The 18,662-nt window shown below is 31.1% G+C and overlaps 1 protein-coding gene across 1 annotated transcript; it reads right to left on the bottom strand.

The window, feature by feature from the left end:
* Positions 1 to 10,070: 10,070 nt before the first annotated feature.
* On the bottom strand, positions 10,071 to 16,318 carry LOC131629525 (RNA-directed DNA methylation 4-like). The gene is made up of 10 exons (XM_058900308.1): positions 16,011 to 16,318; positions 15,846 to 15,926; positions 14,110 to 14,198; positions 13,803 to 13,877; positions 13,574 to 13,615; positions 12,398 to 12,549; positions 11,246 to 11,361; positions 10,866 to 10,941; positions 10,712 to 10,782; positions 10,071 to 10,628 (listed from the first exon to the last, which is right to left on the bottom strand). Exons 1-10 carry the CDS (start codon positions 16,111 to 16,113, stop codon positions 10,354 to 10,356), a joined length of 1,080 nt encoding a protein of 359 aa, XP_058756291.1. The 5' UTR covers positions 16,114 to 16,318; the 3' UTR covers positions 10,071 to 10,353.
* Positions 16,319 to 18,662: the final 2,344 nt, after the last annotated feature.

Below are 18,662 nucleotides of genomic sequence, written 5' to 3'. Positions count from 1 at the left end.
AAAACAAGCTAGAGTTTCTTATAAAGAAATAACTTATCATATAAAATGGACCTTCAAAGTTGGTATATGATGAAATATTTTCTAAAGAAAATCCAGCTAGATCTTTGATGTGTCATGTGTTCATCTGTAGGGAAAATGAATATCATCGACGCCATCGCTAACGTCGCATTGACGTAATAAATCTAACAAAAGATTTGTAATTGTCATAAATTGGATTCAACTCCACATAAAAAGATTTGGTCACGCCCCATGCACTCACTTTATTCTTGGGAAAGAATACATCCTTATGGATTTGATAATTACACTAGCATATTGTACGTTTTTGTTGCCAATACGGTATTCTACCCCAACCAATCTTAATAAAACTTCAATACAACATCACACACTAATAGTTGTCAATTAACACCATTTATTTTCACAATCACAATTATCCACACAGCGCGTGCGCACACACAATATATGAGAAAGAGGGATATTCTTAATGCAAGAGTTAGTTATTATAACTTACTCCACCTCTTAACCATTAATTATTTTCAATCTAATGAGTAAAAATAATAAGTAATTAAATGTGGAGAGAGATAACTATTACTTATTCTTTTTAACCATTAGATTGAAAAAATTAATGATCAAGATGTGAAGTAATTTATAATAACTTACTTTTGGAGGAAGAATATCTCTTATATATATACATACACATATATATATATATATATATATATATATATATATATAAGTGTACTTGTTTCATTTATAAGGTCCAAATCCCACAGCCCAAAGACAAGAGAAGGGTCGGAGGCCCAAGTGACACAAAGACTTTTGTGATGCAAACAAAGAAAAAAGTCTTAGCAAGAAACAGTGGCGGATCTTGCCCAAAATATTAGGGGGAGCGGCACATAACGACTAAAATATTATAATTAAAATTCATGTAAATTAATTTTTTTAGAAGAAAACATAAAGTGTTATTTTTATTCATTTATATTTAAAAAAGAATAAAAAAACAAAGCTAAAATAGCACAAAAATTAAAAAATATTAAAAACAAACAGTTAAATAATAATAAAGACTTGGGACGATTTATTATTAATAAAAAGATTAAAAAAATTTTTACAAGAATAAAAATATTAAATTAAAGAGAAGAAAAAAAACAATTTTTTTTTTAAAAATAAAACAAGACTATATTTTGACATTAAAGAAAACAAGACTTTATAAAAAAACAAGAATTTAAAAATAAATAAATTAAAGACTCAAGATTTTAAGTGGTCTTAGTCTGTTAGACCACCTAAGGATGTTGGAAAAAAAAAAATAAGCCCACTATTATCATTCTATTTCAATCAACCGCTACACACACTCCTTTCTCTCTGTTAGTGATTTCTGCGTCTAGTTTTTATTAACAGCATACATACTACTTGTTTCTCATGGCATTTAAGTATTGTATTTTATGGCTTTTCTTTTCGTCAATTTCTTCCCTACTTCTCTCTCTCCCCAATATTGTATATTATAAAAAAATGTGAGGGGTGCCACTGCACCGTCCGGCTCTTCAATAGATCCACTACTGGCAAGGAATATTTATCTATAGAAATATCTACAATAAAGTTCATATGATATGTCAGTATTAGTTTGTTGTTAACTAATTTAAGGCATGATTTTATATGACACAAAAACTTAATTGTACTTATCTTTGTTATGGTTTTGCCTTAATTGAAATAATATGAATTAATCTTGATAAAAGTGAATATTTCAGTAAATAATTTAAGGCATGAATTTATATGACATAGAAACCTAATTGTACTTATCTTTGTTATGGTTTTGGCTTAATTGAAATAATATGAATTAATGTTGATAAAAGTGAATATTTTAGTAAAATAGCTAGCTTCCTTAACAAATTCAGTATTCATACACATAAAAATTGCTCGACATTGGTGTTATTCAACACTAACTCTAGTGCATATTCATCCCAAGTTCTCCCGGTTCATAAAAACGATTAAACTTGGCGATTTTGAATAGATAGTAGAACTTTGAATGAAATCACAAACCAAATTAAATATTCTTAATCAAATTCCTTGAATTTTTTAAAGAAATCCCGCAAGATATTAACATTATCGTGTATATGGCTGACAATGAACCAAACCAACTCGAAAATAGTTCGGAACTCGGTTCGACAATTAAATCGTTGAACTAGGTTCATGAACCAAATGAGCCAAATATGAGCTAAAAACTAAGTTCGTTAACTAAATGAGCCGAACTTGAACTATACATAGTTCGACTCGTTAGGTTCATGAGTCAACTCGATTATATATGACATGAATTATATTATCTTTAAGAGTAAGTTTAAATATTTTCTCCAAATCTTAACCCTAACTTTTTTTAATCTAATGTTTTAATTGATAATTTATATTCTCAAGAGAGCAAATTATTTCTAAAAAAATTATACAAATAGAATCAACATCGTATAAATTTTAATCTTATAAATTTTATTTTATTTCTATATTTTTTATTTTTAAAAATATTAATTTAAAATGTCAAATATATATATATATATATATATATATATATATATACACTTTAAAAAAATTACTTTTAAGTCCGGGAGATAAGCGAGTTGAATCTAACAAGATAAATCTAACGAGTTGAACCGAAATATTCGTGAACTTCTAACAAGTTGAGTTTGAGTTGAAAAAAAGTTTGTGATGAGCTCGAACTCGAACTCAAACTCGGCCAATTCTTAATGAGTCGAGTTTGAGCTAAAAAAAAAATTCGTGATGAACTCGGACTCGAACTCGAACTCGGCCAATTTTTAACGAGTCGAACTGAGCTGAGGCGAGTTCGACTCGACTCGACTCATTTCCAGCCCTAATCGTGTATAATTGGTCAAATCAAATTAATCAATTCCACAAGAGAAGAGAGATAGAATAAACTGCTTTATTGATGATAAGATCTCATTATAGGATCTATATATTACATATTATTATTAATGATAATAGTTGAATATTATCAATTTTTACATTAGAGCAGAGGAGATAGCATATCCATAAGAGTTCCACAAGAGGGTCCAATCAGACTATGGGATTTCCTTGAAACGAAACAAGAGGTTAAGTGCAGAGGCAGTAGTGCGGCGGTAATACGAGGGTCTCAAGAAGCGTGAAGCTCGGTCGCAACACTTGCAGGAGGAACAACAGGTTGAGTATTGGCAGAGGCAGTAGTGCAGCGGTAACAGGGGGTCTCAAACAAGTATAATGCTCACCCCCAATCACAACTCCTACACCTTGAAGAAAATAAAATAAACAGTTTCAAGATTTACATCTTATCCTTAAGTTATTAGAGAAATAATAGTCACGAGAAGAAATAAATGTCCTTGTTTATTGGTTTGTACGTACGTATTGTAACACCCCAAATTTAATTAAATTGGTTAATTAAATTATCGAAGGATTTAAAGATTGGATATGGTCGAATTTGGATTGTCGGTGTTATTTTAAGAAGCGTATTTGAATTTATTAAGTTAAAAGTTGGGTTTTAGTCGGACGGTTGAAGAATAATATTAAGAATAATATTATTTACAAGTCGGAATTTATTATATTGTTGGAATATTAATAAAAGTGATATTTTGATTTAATTGGAGTTATTTATCTTATTGCGCCTAAATTGGTTTGTGAAACATAGTAAAGAGGAAATGTTAAAGTCTAAGCCCAATTGGAATGATAAGTTAGGGTTTTAGAGAATGAGAAGTGTAGTGTTATCATTTTGGGAGAAAAACAAAGTTTGAAGAGAAGGAGGCAAGCCAAGAGGAACAAGCTTGGAGATTCCATCCATGATGCCAAATCGGAAGTGTGAATAGAAGACTCATAGTGTTGCCATCAATTGATAAGGTAAGGGTGGGGTTCTTTCATTCTAAATGGATGTATGATGATAGTTTATGGTGGGATTTAGGGGTTATATGTATTGAATCATTTTCTTGATAAATGTTAGGTTTTGAGTGAAATCAATTGGGTAATGTTGTATGTGTTGGGAAATGAAATTGAAATTTGGGGATTTTTCTTATTTCATGAGATTTCAATCTAATTGCTTGTGTTTGTGCTTGTAATTGATGGAAATGATATGTTATAATGCTTCTTACCATGATTCTATGAGGGTTTTGAATTATAGCATGTTCGGTGGAAAGAATGTGAAAACCTAACTTTTGAAATTTGGGTGAAATTCATAGATTTGCATGATTAATGAGGTTTTGATGAATCTAGTGGTATATATGAGTTGTATATATGATATGTATGTGAATTTCGTGTGCAAAATTGAACTGAAATGTGAATTGGGTGATGGAATGAGAAAGGGCACTGTGCTGACTTCGCGCAGAAATTCACTTCTGACCTGTGTTCGCGGCGCGAACAATGATGGCGGCGCGAACTGAGTGGATTTTTGAATAATTTGCTACTAAATTGTGTTTCGCGGCGCGACCATTGCATGGCGGCGCGAACTGTATCCAAAATTATTTTCTTGTTTGTTTGAGACTTGACTTGCATACCTATTACTTCTATATGCTCATTATGTGTTATTAATTGATTAATTAACATGTGTGAGGTATAATTGCATGTGCTTTGTGATGACGATTACATGATAATTTTGATTATGTATGTTGGTGATGGAATGGTGAATTACATGACATGTTCTTGTATTGATTCATGTTTGTGTATAGTTTGGAACTGTAGGCAGAATTGGGAAAACTCAAATATGCGTAACTTTTGATCCCTAGATCCGTTTTATATGCCGTTTAAACCTATGTGAAGCTGAAATTAATTCCTATATGATGATATATATAAATGAATATCCCTTGACAATATTTTGAAAATTGTATTTCTTCCTTGATGGCTTTATGTGATGTGATGTGATATTATTGTAATTTGAAATGACAAGTGACATGATTGCGAAGTGATTCATTGCTATGAACAGTAATGATATTGTGGTTGTCGTTAAATTGTGACATTGAATTGATGATGTTTAGTTGTTATGTGATGAATGACGTGAATATGGATGTTGCATCATTGAGTCTCATCCATTGCATAAATGTGAAGTGGCCTTAATGGAAAATGTGACGATGGCCTGAAAATGGCAAATGCGAAGTGGCCCTAATGGCAAAAGCGAAGTGGGAGTTTTACTCCAAATGGTACCACATGCATGTGCATTATGTCGAGTTACATATTGAGTCATATTTTGGTATTATGCAATGATGAACACGTTGCATTTGTTATATGATGTAAATGATGTTTGAATGCTATGTTGCTTGAATACTATATAGCTTGGATAATTGATAATATATATGATTGTTGTAAAAATGCATATGTTGAGAAGTGGTGAATGTGTATGATTCTTATTTTCCGCTATAAGTATTATCATACGCTTTTTTATCGTGAATGATATCTCACCCCTTCTGTTGTTTGTTACCTCTTCGGTGATAACTTGTAGGTACTGATGACGAGTAGACGTTAGCTTATTGTTCGCGTCGGTGTGTCTTATGCTCTGATACGTAGCACCTGGGGGGTTTCGCCGTTTGTGTCGCTTTATGTTACCTTGTACTTGTTGGATTTTGATATTAACTTGTATGATGACATGATATTTCATGGATGCCATGTTGGCAAGTCCTCTTTATGTTGAGATGTTATGATTTATGTGTTCCGTAGCTACATTATGCGATGTTTTGCATAGCTGTGATGATATTTTGTATTCCCCCATGACTATTGTTACGTATCCATTATATGAGCTTTGATGCATTATGTTGAGTTTTCTTATGTTGATTAAATGTGACACTCTAAATATGCATGTTTTTGTATCTTTAATTACTCTGATTGTTATTTAAATTGCAGGGTAGATTCGGGGTGTTACACGTATCCCTTTTCATTCATCTATATTCATCTATACTCAATTATATTCGTACACAATGTTGTTTACTAGCAATTAGCATGATATTTAATAAGCTATTTGAGAGAATAAAATTGTATTTCAGTTTTATAATAATTTAATTTTCAATTTACCATGTGGTCAATTTTATACTTAAATATAACAAAAGATTTGTAATTGTCATAAATTGGATTCAACTATACATAAATAGATTGGTCACGCCACATGCACTCACTTTATTTTTGGGAAAGGATACATCCTTATGGATTTGATAATTACACTAGCATATTGTAAGTTCTTGTTGCCAATATGGTATTCTACCCCAACAAATCTAAATAAAACTCCAATACTCTTAGCAAACCAAAATCACCATTGAAGATGTGCAGTGAACAAGGAATTGAAAGAGAGGGAGAAAAAGAACGAAACTTGCATTGAATCGAATGAGTAAAAGTTAGTTACAAAAGTGGTTATAAAGTCTAACCATAAAACTAACTAACTAATCATGAGGAGGTGATCACATGTGATAACACCCAAGCTATTACTATGTACCCTCATTCTTATCATGCAAAGTAGAAATATCATCTTCATGCAACGTGGAGTTGACGTGTGAATCTGCTAATAAATACAACATCACACATTAATAGCTGTCAGTTAACATCGTTTACTTATATATATATATATATATATATATATATATATATATATATATATATATATATATATATATATATATATATATATATATATATATATATATACTCCAAGAGTAAGTGTTGAAGACTTACTCCAAATCTTAACCATTGATTATCATTAATCTAACGGTTTTAATTGATTTTTTATTTAATGATAATCAATGATTAAGATTTGGAGTAAGTCTTCAACACTTACTCTTGGAGTAAATATATCCCTCCTATATATATATATATATATATATATATATATATATATATATATATATATATATATATATATATATATATATATATATATATATATATATATATATATATATATATATATATAGGAGGGATATATTTACTCCAAGAGTAAGTTATCAACACTTACTCCACATCTTAACCAATAATTTTTTTCAATTTAATGGTTAAAATTAATGAGTAATTAAATATGGAGAGAGAAAATTAATGGTCTAGATATGGAGTAAGTCTTTACCATTAATTTTTTTCAATCTAATGGTTAAAAAAATTAATAGTTATTTCTCTCCACATTTAATTACTTATTATTTTTAGCCATTATATAAAAGTGTACTTGTTTCATTTATAAAGTTCAAATTCCATAGCCCAAAGACAAGGGAAGGGTCGGAGGTCCAAGTGACACAAAAACTTTTGTGATGCAAACCAACGCAAAGTCTTAGCGGAGAATATTTATCTATAGACTCAAAACTAAGTATCTTCTTCTAGAGAAGTGCAGATCAAACCATATTTGGTTATAATTTAGTCATGACCAAATGTATCTGCAGTAGAAAAGAAGAAGTGTATTTGCGGTAGGAGACGATCTCAGATGTTGGAGTTAAACTCAAACCTTTGAGTAATTTGTTATCTCTACACAATGACATCGAAAGAAAAGAGAATATGGAGAAAAGGTGAATTAGGGTTTACGAAAATAAAAAGAAGATGATAATTTTCTGCAGAGTTTCTTTCTGCCCACAGAATATGGAAAATCTTTTATTCACTTGCCACTTCAAGTTTTGTGAATACAAGTTCTTCTTCAAAGTAGGTGTTACTCCCTCTATTTTTAGTTTTAGGTTTGCTTTCTCCCTACGCCAAAGTCCAAAACGCAAAAACCCAAAATACATATTTTGGATCTAAATTGAATTTGTGTGTAGCAACCTGGTTACAACACTTCGACAACTACAAACACTTCGACACAAACGTAGTTTTGACAAAAAAAATTACAATTTAACAGACGCAAGCCAAATTCAAGAAAATTAACTTTGATTGTATAGATGAAAGCATTCCTGGTGTTGTCCTTCTTTCAAAATCCATGAATATTAAGAATATAATTTTGATATTTTCACTTTACTTCTGAATGTCTATTCGGTCAACTTGTTTATTGAGCTTGAAGCTGAAAATTGCTTGAAGCCTCTCGAAGCTCTATATTGTAAGGATGAACTTGCACTTTTGGAAAAACCACGACACTTATTGTTATGAAAATACAAGGCTCAGGCATGTTTAAAATTCAAGTTTATGTTGAGTTTGAAATGATCGTGGCATCACATGGTCATTGACATGCCAGTGCCACCTATACAAATCTGAAACGAACTAAAAAAACCCAAAAAATATAGAATTGGGGATAAAAAGTTGGGTTTTTTTAAAGAGAGACTAAAATATTAAAAAAAAAATAATTGAGATTAAAATTGTGTTTAAGTCAATAATATATTATCCGATTCGTCCCTTAGACTTTAACAATTCAAAACTTTATAGAATAATCAAATATGAGTCAACCTCTCTACTTGTTTTAACAAAAGATGTGTCTTCTACCGGATCCAATCTTTAAAATAGGTACATATTTAACATATAATTTTTACAAAAATATGTAATAAATAAATTTTACTACAAATCACTTTTTCAGTCAAATCGTTATATTTTGTGAGATACTTTGTAAAATAGCATAAAAAAGTTATATCATTATAATTTTTTTCATCGGTATAGATATTTTATGAGCAGCTATGAAATATTGTAATTTTAAAAATGTTTGAATGAAGATGCTTATAATGAAGATGCTTGTGAATATACTCTTGAATGATCTTGAGTCAAAGACACTGGGAGATCTTAGAATATAGGCTATTACATTACAGTCTAATTTTACTATCTCACTTTTTAAAATTGTGATAGGATGTGGACGCGCCAATACTTAGTCAACTGCGTATAACGGTCCTAATTATGGTATAATTGGCCTTCGAAAGGGTCCTATGTCACTGATAAAACAATTAGAATCTTCAATTGATGGAAAAGTCTCATATTGTTTAACTGTTAATGAGTATTATAGAAAATTTAATTTATCTAGCAAATTCAATTTTAGAGATTCTTCTATTGTTTCGGGTGATAAAGTTGTTTCAACTCCAATGGTCAAAATAATAAAAAAGGAAAAAGGCTATTATTATCTAAATTTGAAAGCATTTAGTGTGGGAAATAAAAGATTAAATTATAAAGGATTAAAAAAAGGAGTAAATGCTTCAACGCCTAACATCATTATTGACTCTATTACAAATGTAACTCTTTTTCCTCATCATTTTTACTTTAGGTTGGAATCAGCGGTTAAAAAAATAGTTAAATTAGAGTGCTTTCAAGAAGCTACTGATTCATTTAGACTGTTATAATACCACATCATCCCAACAATCAAACTTTCTTATACTTACAGCACATTTTAGTGGAGCTGATATTAAGTTAGATTCTAGAAGCATCTTTACTTCTATATTTCAGTTTAACTATAAGGAAAAAAATTCATAAAGTGTTAAACATGATATAAGTATATAAAGCAAATGTTTTATTTTATGCATTAATGTTGTGTAACAGTTGAGTAATAGACCATTCATCCGACAACGTAAGATTTACACAAGGTTTTTCTCCTGCTCCTGCAACTTGGGTCCTAAAAACTTGCGGGACAACACTTATGACATCTATCAGATAACAAAGTGAAAGTTATAATGGTTGAAAACAAAACTGTGATATTATTTGGACCATGGTTTAAGATTACATACCATAAAGTCGATCAACAACGAAATCTCCATTTAAAAAATCTAAAAAGGACTTGAAATGGAAACTGTGTGATGGTATATCTGAAATGTTTACACTTGTGATAGTGGTGGCACGATTAAAGAGTAGCTTATACTTGTTGTCACAAACCTTTAAAGGCATGTCATTCAACAAAGTTTCTACATTATAGATCATGTAGGTTTGATCCTCCTGCAAGGTCTTGTTTCATCCATCCAGAAGGAATAATGGAAAATGTGTGTCACTTAAATGAATGGAAAAAATTGATTGATTAGTTTAAAACTGATTTAGCAAGTTAAAAAAAGGACTTGGTGTAGTGAAAAATTAATTGTTAATGAAGGACATATTAGGGAGATCCTATTCATGTCTCGCAGTTGATAATGGATAAATTTCAACAACTCACAATAGTTCTTTTTCATTGATAGTATCTAAAACTTACCATTTTCTATAAACGAGATCGGAAGGAGTAATTTCATGTTAGGAACCTGGAATATATATCATATTCACACACCTTTTAGTCTATAAAGAAAGAATCATATACAATCTGAAATTTTTTTAAGAAAACTTTTTTAAGACATCCACGCTTATATTCAAATTACTAATTGGACAAAATAACCAACCCATTACAAATGAGCCCAGTTGCCTAAAACGTAAACAAACTAAGAAATTTGAAACTTCATCAACTACAATTTAGAAGCAAAACATTTTTTTTTGCAGTATTTTATGAATGATCTGATAGCTTCATCTGTAAGACCACTTCAAGTGTTCATTATCCGGATCATCGCCGTCGTCATCTGTGTCTACCTCTTGGCCGTCATAATCATCAAAATCCTCATCATACAATGGATCAGAAATACCATCTTTAGCCAAACCATGGTGTCCATCATCCGCATCTTCGTCATCATCTGACGATTCATTACTAGATCTGCTATGCTCGCTTTCATCTGATTCACAATCAGAATCTTCACTGTCTTCCGAAATCTCCTCTGGATAGTCATTCATTGGATGGTTTTCATCTAGAATTGACAAGTGTAAACGAGTTTTCAATCAATAGTGATCTTCAATAAGGGTGAAGATGAGAAAAGACATAGGGAAATACCATTTGAGTCCTCGGTTTCATAATCTGAATCGTCAGGCCCGTCACAATAATCTTCATCATCAACTTGAACACTAAGCCAGCAATACACAGCAATGTCAAGTAGAAAGCATAAGAAACCAGATTAAACATATATATATATATACAAAATACTTACAGTGGATAAGAATGTGAAGAACTTTCTTCATTGATCGTCTCATCCGTTACAGTGTAGAGGTCATAAACATAGTCCTCTGTATATGTCACATAAGACAACGCACCATAACCATATGTAAATGAACAGTTTAGATAATCTCTAAAATAAGTAAGAGTTTAGATATAAGAGAATTGGTCAGCAACAACAATAATTTCAAATCATTTGATGCAACTCTTGATAAAAAATAACATCATAAAATGCCCCAAGATAACTCCAAAAGTTATCTATCTTTATTAACCCAGAAAATGTCAATTATTTAAATAAATGCAACTTGAGAAAGAGAAAAAAAAAAGTAGCAAAATTAGTAGTAATTTAATGGTAGTTTGCAATTATACAACAACCTTGTTTGGACTGAGTACTTAAATCAACTTCAATCTCTGCAGCGGCATTTGGAATAACCTCTCTTAGTAAAGGGAGGAAACTAGACAAAAGTCTTTGATCCTCCAAGGAGATATCTCTGCATTAATCATAGGTTAAGTGTATTTTCTGAGACAATAAATAGCAACCCTCCTTGTTTATATAGCAACAGGAGTAAGTATTTACACAATAAATAAATAACAACGGCACAATTCACAATATATCTTTCCTTGTTTATTGAAGATATTTGTATTAACTCAAATCTTAAATAAATAACCATCTTTTCATCAATTGTTCAAGCCCACACACGCCCATATAGATCTAAAGAAATTAGGTTAAGATAATCTCTTCTCCTGTCCGTTGTATATAAGAAACATTCTTCAGCAGCGTCAAGCTCCCGCCCATATTTCCCACAAAGTTGTGAAGAAGAATAACACAAAAATGGCTAAAGCTTCTAGAGTTCATATTTATCATCATCAACAACTTCTTCGATGATACTTCAGTAGTAGAGACAATGTTCCTTTGAGCTATGGTGAATTATCATCAAATGGTACTAGTATTGTTTCTGGTTTTGGCCCTTTCATAGGAAACAAAAGTGGGTTTGGTGGTTTTGGAGCTTGTTCTAATGTTGCTTCTGGTTGGTTTGTGCCTAATAATCACTAAAGATCTGGATCTCTAGTTTCTCTTGTTAGAAACCATCTTGATCGATGTGTTTCACTTCATTTCATAGCATTGTCATGTGTATATAAATCAAAAGAATATAGATATAGCATTCCGATGGATTATTACTTTCAAATATCTTTGATGTACAACAAACTTATGATGAAGCCACTCATTAATGCTTGTAATTGAAAATGTTTTTATGTTGCCCAACTTTGTTATTTATACTTTCTTTTTTCTTTTTTTTTGTTATTTATGTCCCCCTACCTTTTTTATGATTTTAATATTAATGTGAATTTATTTTTGAAAAATACTTTTGAATGAAAACAATGTAATAAGAGGATCATTAACAATTGAAGAGAACATAAATAACAAAGTTAGTGATTTCTAGTCGTTATTTATTTACTATATAAATACTTACCCCTAGTGTTGTGCATTTACAAAGATAACAAACAAACTTTGATGGAAATACTTACTCGTGTTGCGCCTTCTTAATTTGTTCTTCAGAGTCAACACGAACAATGTCATAGAACTGGCATATTTCTTTTAATGCATTTTCATCAGATGTCCCCTTGTTGACTTTCCTGCTCTTCCATATTTGCTCAAAACGAGCCTCTTTCGCTGAAGACTGCGAGAAAGTATTAGACATTTACTGGAAGGAAACCTCTCGCAAAACTACTTCAATGTTTAAATATCACTCCCTCATTCTAATTATCTATAGAGTGGAGCGAAACGAAGTGGAGTGGAGCAGAAGAAAGATTTCATTCCATTGTTTGAATATTTTATGATGGAATAAAAATGAAGAGAAGTGATGGAATAGGATGAAATGCATTTCATCATGTTCCTCTCCATTTTCTCTTCTTATCAATCCAAACAATGAATCAGAAGTTATAAATTAAAGAAAAAAACAACATTTTATCAAATGTAATGTGGAAAATCATGATTTGGGAGTGATGTGCCGAGTATTAATAGAGAGTTCAATTGATAAAAAGGTAATTATTTTGAAAATGGAAAATGACACTTTTTTTGAGATAAATATCTTTTGCAAAAGTGACACTTATCATGGAGCGGGGGGAGTACAATTGTGATGCATTCCAAAATTTACAACTACCATGAACAGGATTCTGCCAATTCACATAAAAATGAGTTAGAAAGTTTGGCTTCTCTAATCTTATCATCTCAGACACTAGGAAGGCTTGTTTGATTGTGTTTTGTTTGTTTTTTTTGGAAACTTTTATAAATCAATATTTAAAACTGTTTTTAAGAAGAAAATAATGTGTACTTTAAAAAAGGTAAATTTATGTACTTTAATTTGATATCAAGGATTCAAGGTAAATTTAACTATAAGCAACTAGAAAAATAAATAAAATGCAATTCTACAGAACTACAAAAACAACAGAGAAATTCAAACAATTCCAAAACCAATCATAGCATCAGACCAAATTTCAGTAAGGGGACGGTAAGTTGATAGTTAGAGGGATTAAATTATATACATAAAAAAAGGATGCAAAGGTATGTCTGAAACTGTACAGAAGAGACTTCAACACAATTTCGAATAGTATATATTGTCATCCCTTAGAAAGAGTATTAATAAGAGTCCAAACATATGTGCATACACAAATAGAAGAAAAATATAAGGGCATGTAGCAAACCTCTTTTTCTTGTTTAGCTTTAGACAAGAGCTGGTCTTGCTTCTGTGGACATCAAAAATAGGAATGATGAGAGACAATATGATTAGAAATGTGAAACATGTTTGTGATAAAACAATTGGGAAAGAGGACAGATTCATGGCTTTGAGCATGCATTAAGAAATATGCATGTGCACAGTGTCTGCACGTGCAGAAGAATGTGAGGCGGAGAAGTCGAGAAAAAAAGGCTTACGTTGACTTTTTTGAAGAGGTTCTTCCTTTCCTCAACTTTTGACTTAGATTTAGAAGCACTTTTGGAACCAGGATCCTTAAAAAACAGTCAATTGACAAGGTGTTAATGTATGCATATAGTCAAAAACATAGTGCAATGATGATTAAAATTTGCCACAAGTCATCGCCAATGACCGAAACAAAATGTTATAAATGGAGAGCAAATTGACATGAGATGGGAGGGTTTTAACTCAAAAACAAAGACATGACAACCCTCCTATATCATAGCGAGAAAAAATTGTACATCATCATTTAGATGGGTTACTAACCACAAATGACTGCACAATATCTAAAGTGACCTCAGAGCTGCTTATTGTCTCCACATGTTGCACCAAAACCTTCTTGTTGTGAATTTCCCCTAAAAAGGAAGGGAGCAATTATATCGTGAGTCAAGCATAAATATCAAACACATTCAAAAACAAAACATTCCAGCAGTTTTCAGCTCTTGACTCAGTACAAGTCCGCTCAAGTCTAGCTCTGTACGTGCCAAGTAATCAGAAAAGCAGTGTCTTTAAATACGTCTCAGAAAGCAATCTATTGGTAAGTAGGTGTGTGCCACGGAAAGAAATGAAAGAGTTATAAAGGGATTGCACATTCGAAGAAAATAATGAGTAAAAATCAGCTTGAGGAATTAATTAATACAACTTAACTTACATTAACATGACAAGTAAAGCAGTGAATGGAGCTTTCTTATGTGACTAGATAAGAGAATGAAAAGAGAAGAGATGAAATAAGGTCTAGAAAAGGAAGATAGGTCCCTCGAAGTATCGGTATTGTCTTTAGCTGTTTAGCATGATCTTTCATTCTGTTTTTCTTCTTTTAAAGTTGGTATAATTTATACATCTATTCTAGAACGGCTATCCCATGGATATCAGTATCAGTGACAATATAGAGTTATTATTCAAAAGTTACAGTTCTGATTCCTGGTTTTAAAGTCTCCTCCTAGAAATGGATTGGCTTAACTGAATAATGATGGTAGTTGCTACAGTAACCAAGGGAAGGCTCACTTTGGTTGTATTATCCAAGGAGAAGCAGGGGAGCTGCGTATGGTTTTGTGATTGATATTGAATCTATAAATAATTTTCATCTCAGGTGTTTTATGTGATATGGTGTTTTATTTGATATGAAAATCTCATCGGATTGTTGTATGAGTGGCGATGTTGCACGAGACAGAATGTTGGGTTGTAAAGAACCAACATGAAAAGCATCTACGTGTAGGCGGTGTAGCAAAGATGAAGATGTTGCATTGGATGTGAGGTAAGACTACCTAAGATATGATTAGAAATGACAATCACTAATAGCGGCGCGGAGCAGCCGACCCTAAAAGCGGGATAGTGTATAGCTTGGATGACTGCTATTGATCATTTTTTGGACAAATTACATGAATAATAATAACTCAAAACCCATAAAATATTTATAAATCAAAACACAAGCTTAATCAACATCTTCTTGCTCTACTTATAGCCAAAATAGATGGGAAAAGGGAATAACAACGGAAACAGGGGAAGAAAATATCAGGAAAAGCCGGTTCACTAATTTAAAATAAACAACAACTAAGTCTTATCCCACAAGGTGGGGTTGGCTACATGAATCAACTTTCACTATAACGTTCTATTAAGGACCATGCTTCTATCCAAATCATTAATTTCGAGATCTTTCTTAATAACTTATCTTATCGTCTTTCTAGGTCTTCCTCTTCCTCAAATTGTTTGTCTTCTCTCCATCTGGTCTACTTCCCTTACTACAAAATCTGCCGGTCTTCTCTCTATATGCCCAAACCACCTAAGTCTATTTCCCACCGTCTTGTCTCCACTATAGGCGCTACCCGACATTCTCTCTAATAATTTCATTTCTAATATTAAAATATAATGCCAGAAAATTCAGTTACCAAATATCTAGGTATTATCAGATTTATAACATCATATATGTTCCGCATTATACTATCAATTATGAAAGCAACGAATAATCAACCGAACAAGAATAAAGATACGAAAAGAAAAGATACCTAATGGAGAAGAATCGGAGATAGATAGATTTCCGAAATCCAAGAGAGGGCGCTTGAATGGCCTGTCGTTGATTTCCAACCCTAGATTGAGATGCAAAAAAGAATAATAGGGTTGTTAAATGAGAATGAGAAAAATAAAAGGAGAGTGATGAAAGGGGTGGTTACAGAAAGCGTCGAGTGGAGAATGGAAGGGTTTTCGTTTGACCCTAACCACGACGGGTTTGGGTGGGGTTGGAGCCGGAGTCGGAGCAGAGGAGCTTTCCGCCATAATTAGCGACTGGTTTGGAAGCAAAGAAAAGAAAACCCTTCAATTTCACGGCAGTGTTTACTAAACTCTTCTCCCGCTGCCTTCCACAAATTTACTGAAAGTCTTGTTTTTTAGTAGTTGTGGTAACTTATATTAGGTTCGAGAAAAATCGGTGACAAAAAGGGAACCAGAGGGTTGATCAGGCAATGGGTATTGGCTTAGTGGGCAGTGGGCACCCTAACCTCCCCATTGCGAACAGTGTGTTCATGAATGTGGGTCGACCCACGAACCTGCTAACTCAAACCAAATCAACTCACAAAATATTCGAATTCATTTATTTACGGGTATATCCAACTCAACTTACAATATTCATATAGTTTTAATTCGGATATCGGGTTTGAGTTTTGCAACACATGGACCCGTCGATCCAACTCATTGATGTTACATTAGTAATTTCTTACTTTTTATTATTATTGTTTTAAATAATAATATAAAATTTATTATTTCAGTACTAACTATAATTTTTTCAAAAAAACTTTATTTTCCGCCAATAATACTATTAAATCAATGAGTTATTCTAAGACTAAATGTTGAGGAATATTATTAGATATTATTTGATGTGCTTCGTCCATTTTGTATGTTAGAAATGAGTATAAATATATTAAATTGTGTTATAATATTTTTAAATTGAAAAAATTAACTTTTTAAATTTGAAACGCAACCCACACTCAACCCAACCCATAAATGAATGGGTTGGTTCGGGTTAATTTTGATAATGAAATTGCAAGTTGAACGGCGAACTCATCCCATTAAAGTTTGGACGGATTGGATAACGGGTTAGGCCAAACCCAGTCTAACCCAACTCATGTACACCCCTAATTGCGAGTGAGATACCTTTTATTTTGACAGAACCATTATATCGAAAAATTCGAAAATATACCTCTAAAAAGTGTTGCACTTCAATCGTATCACCTTTTTTGTATAACAAAAAAAAATCCACTTGTATTAGTCCATTAATAATAACTAGTGTGATACGTGTGCGTTCGCACGGATACCCGTCGTTTTCGCGTATTTGGATTGAGAAAAATAAAAAATATTAGTAAAAGATTAAATTTGAGTTAAAATGGGAAAAGTTATGAAAATACTAATATTAAAAAAATTGTATATTAAAAATAAAAAGTAATTAAGATAATAAAGTTTATATTGTTTTAGATTGAATAATACATTTAAGGATGCATTTAAAAAATATAGAGAATCCATTAAGAAATAATATGTATAAAGAAAATATATGGATAACCCATAAAATGAATGGGCTATTTATTGAAAGGCTCATATAACCGAAGTCCCAATAAGAACAGGACTAAACATTGGTTCATTTTGTTTTGTTGCGAATTTATTGTTTGTTGGTGAGTACCATAATGGAGGGAGGTGTTCAACATTGTCATGGTCAATTTTCTGAACGTCATGTTCCTGTTAATATTCAATAGTTTGATCAATAATTTCATGTTCCCGTTTATATACATATTTTGATCAATATCTTCATGTTTTCATTAATATTCAATATTTTGATCAATAACTTCATGTTTTCGTTAATATTCAATATTTTGATCAATAACGTCATGTCTCCGTTAATATACAATATTTTGATCAGTAACTTCATGTTTTCGTTAATATTCAATATTTTGATTTGTAACTTCATGTTCCCGTTATTATTCAATATTTTGATCAGTAATTTCATTTTTCCGTTAATATTAATATTTTGATCACTAATTTCAGGTTCATGTTAATATTCAATATTGTTATCAGTAACTTCATGCTCCCGTTAATTTTCAATATTTTGATTAGGAACTTCATGTTTCCGCTAATATTAATATTTTGATCAGTAACTTTATGTTCCTGTTAATATTCAATATTTTTATCAGTAACTTTATGTTCCCGTTAATATTCAATATTTTGATTAGTAACTTCATGTTTCCGCTAATATTAATATTTTGATCAGTAATTTAATATTCATGTTAATATTCAATATTTTTATCAATAACTTCATGTTTCCGATATTAGTGAATTCATGTTTCCGTTATTATTCAATATTTTGACCAATGACTTCATGTTGTCGTTAATATTCAATATTTTGATCAGTAATTTAATATTCCCGTTAATATTAAATATTTTGGTCACTAACTTCATGTTCCCTTAATATTAATTGATTAAAATCAATTTACAAATTAGATATATTATTCCATATATAAAAATATTTGAATCAATCGTATAATTATTCCTATATATAAATAATTTTGTTTTGGAATTATTTATAAAAATATTTAAATCAATAGTAATTATTATTTAATATTTAATTAAAAATGTTAATATCAGTGCCATATACACATACCATATAAGTCCCAGTGTGTATCCGTATATTACTTCGTATTTGGATGGAATTGACCCGTTAAAGTTTTAATTTTAATATTCAATTATTTTATATTATATTATATATATATATATATATATATATATATATAGAGAGAGAGAGATAAATATATATTGATCATTGATGAACTTGTACGATTGAA

The sequence above is a fragment of the Vicia villosa genome, unplaced genomic scaffold (genome assembly GCF_029867415.1).
Source record: "Vicia villosa cultivar HV-30 ecotype Madison, WI unplaced genomic scaffold, Vvil1.0 ctg.000577F_1_1, whole genome shotgun sequence".
NCBI lineage: Eukaryota > Viridiplantae > Streptophyta > Magnoliopsida > Fabales > Fabaceae > Vicia > Vicia villosa.
Note: the sequence above shows the minus strand (reverse complement) of the source record. Positions and strands in the feature narration are given on the sequence as shown.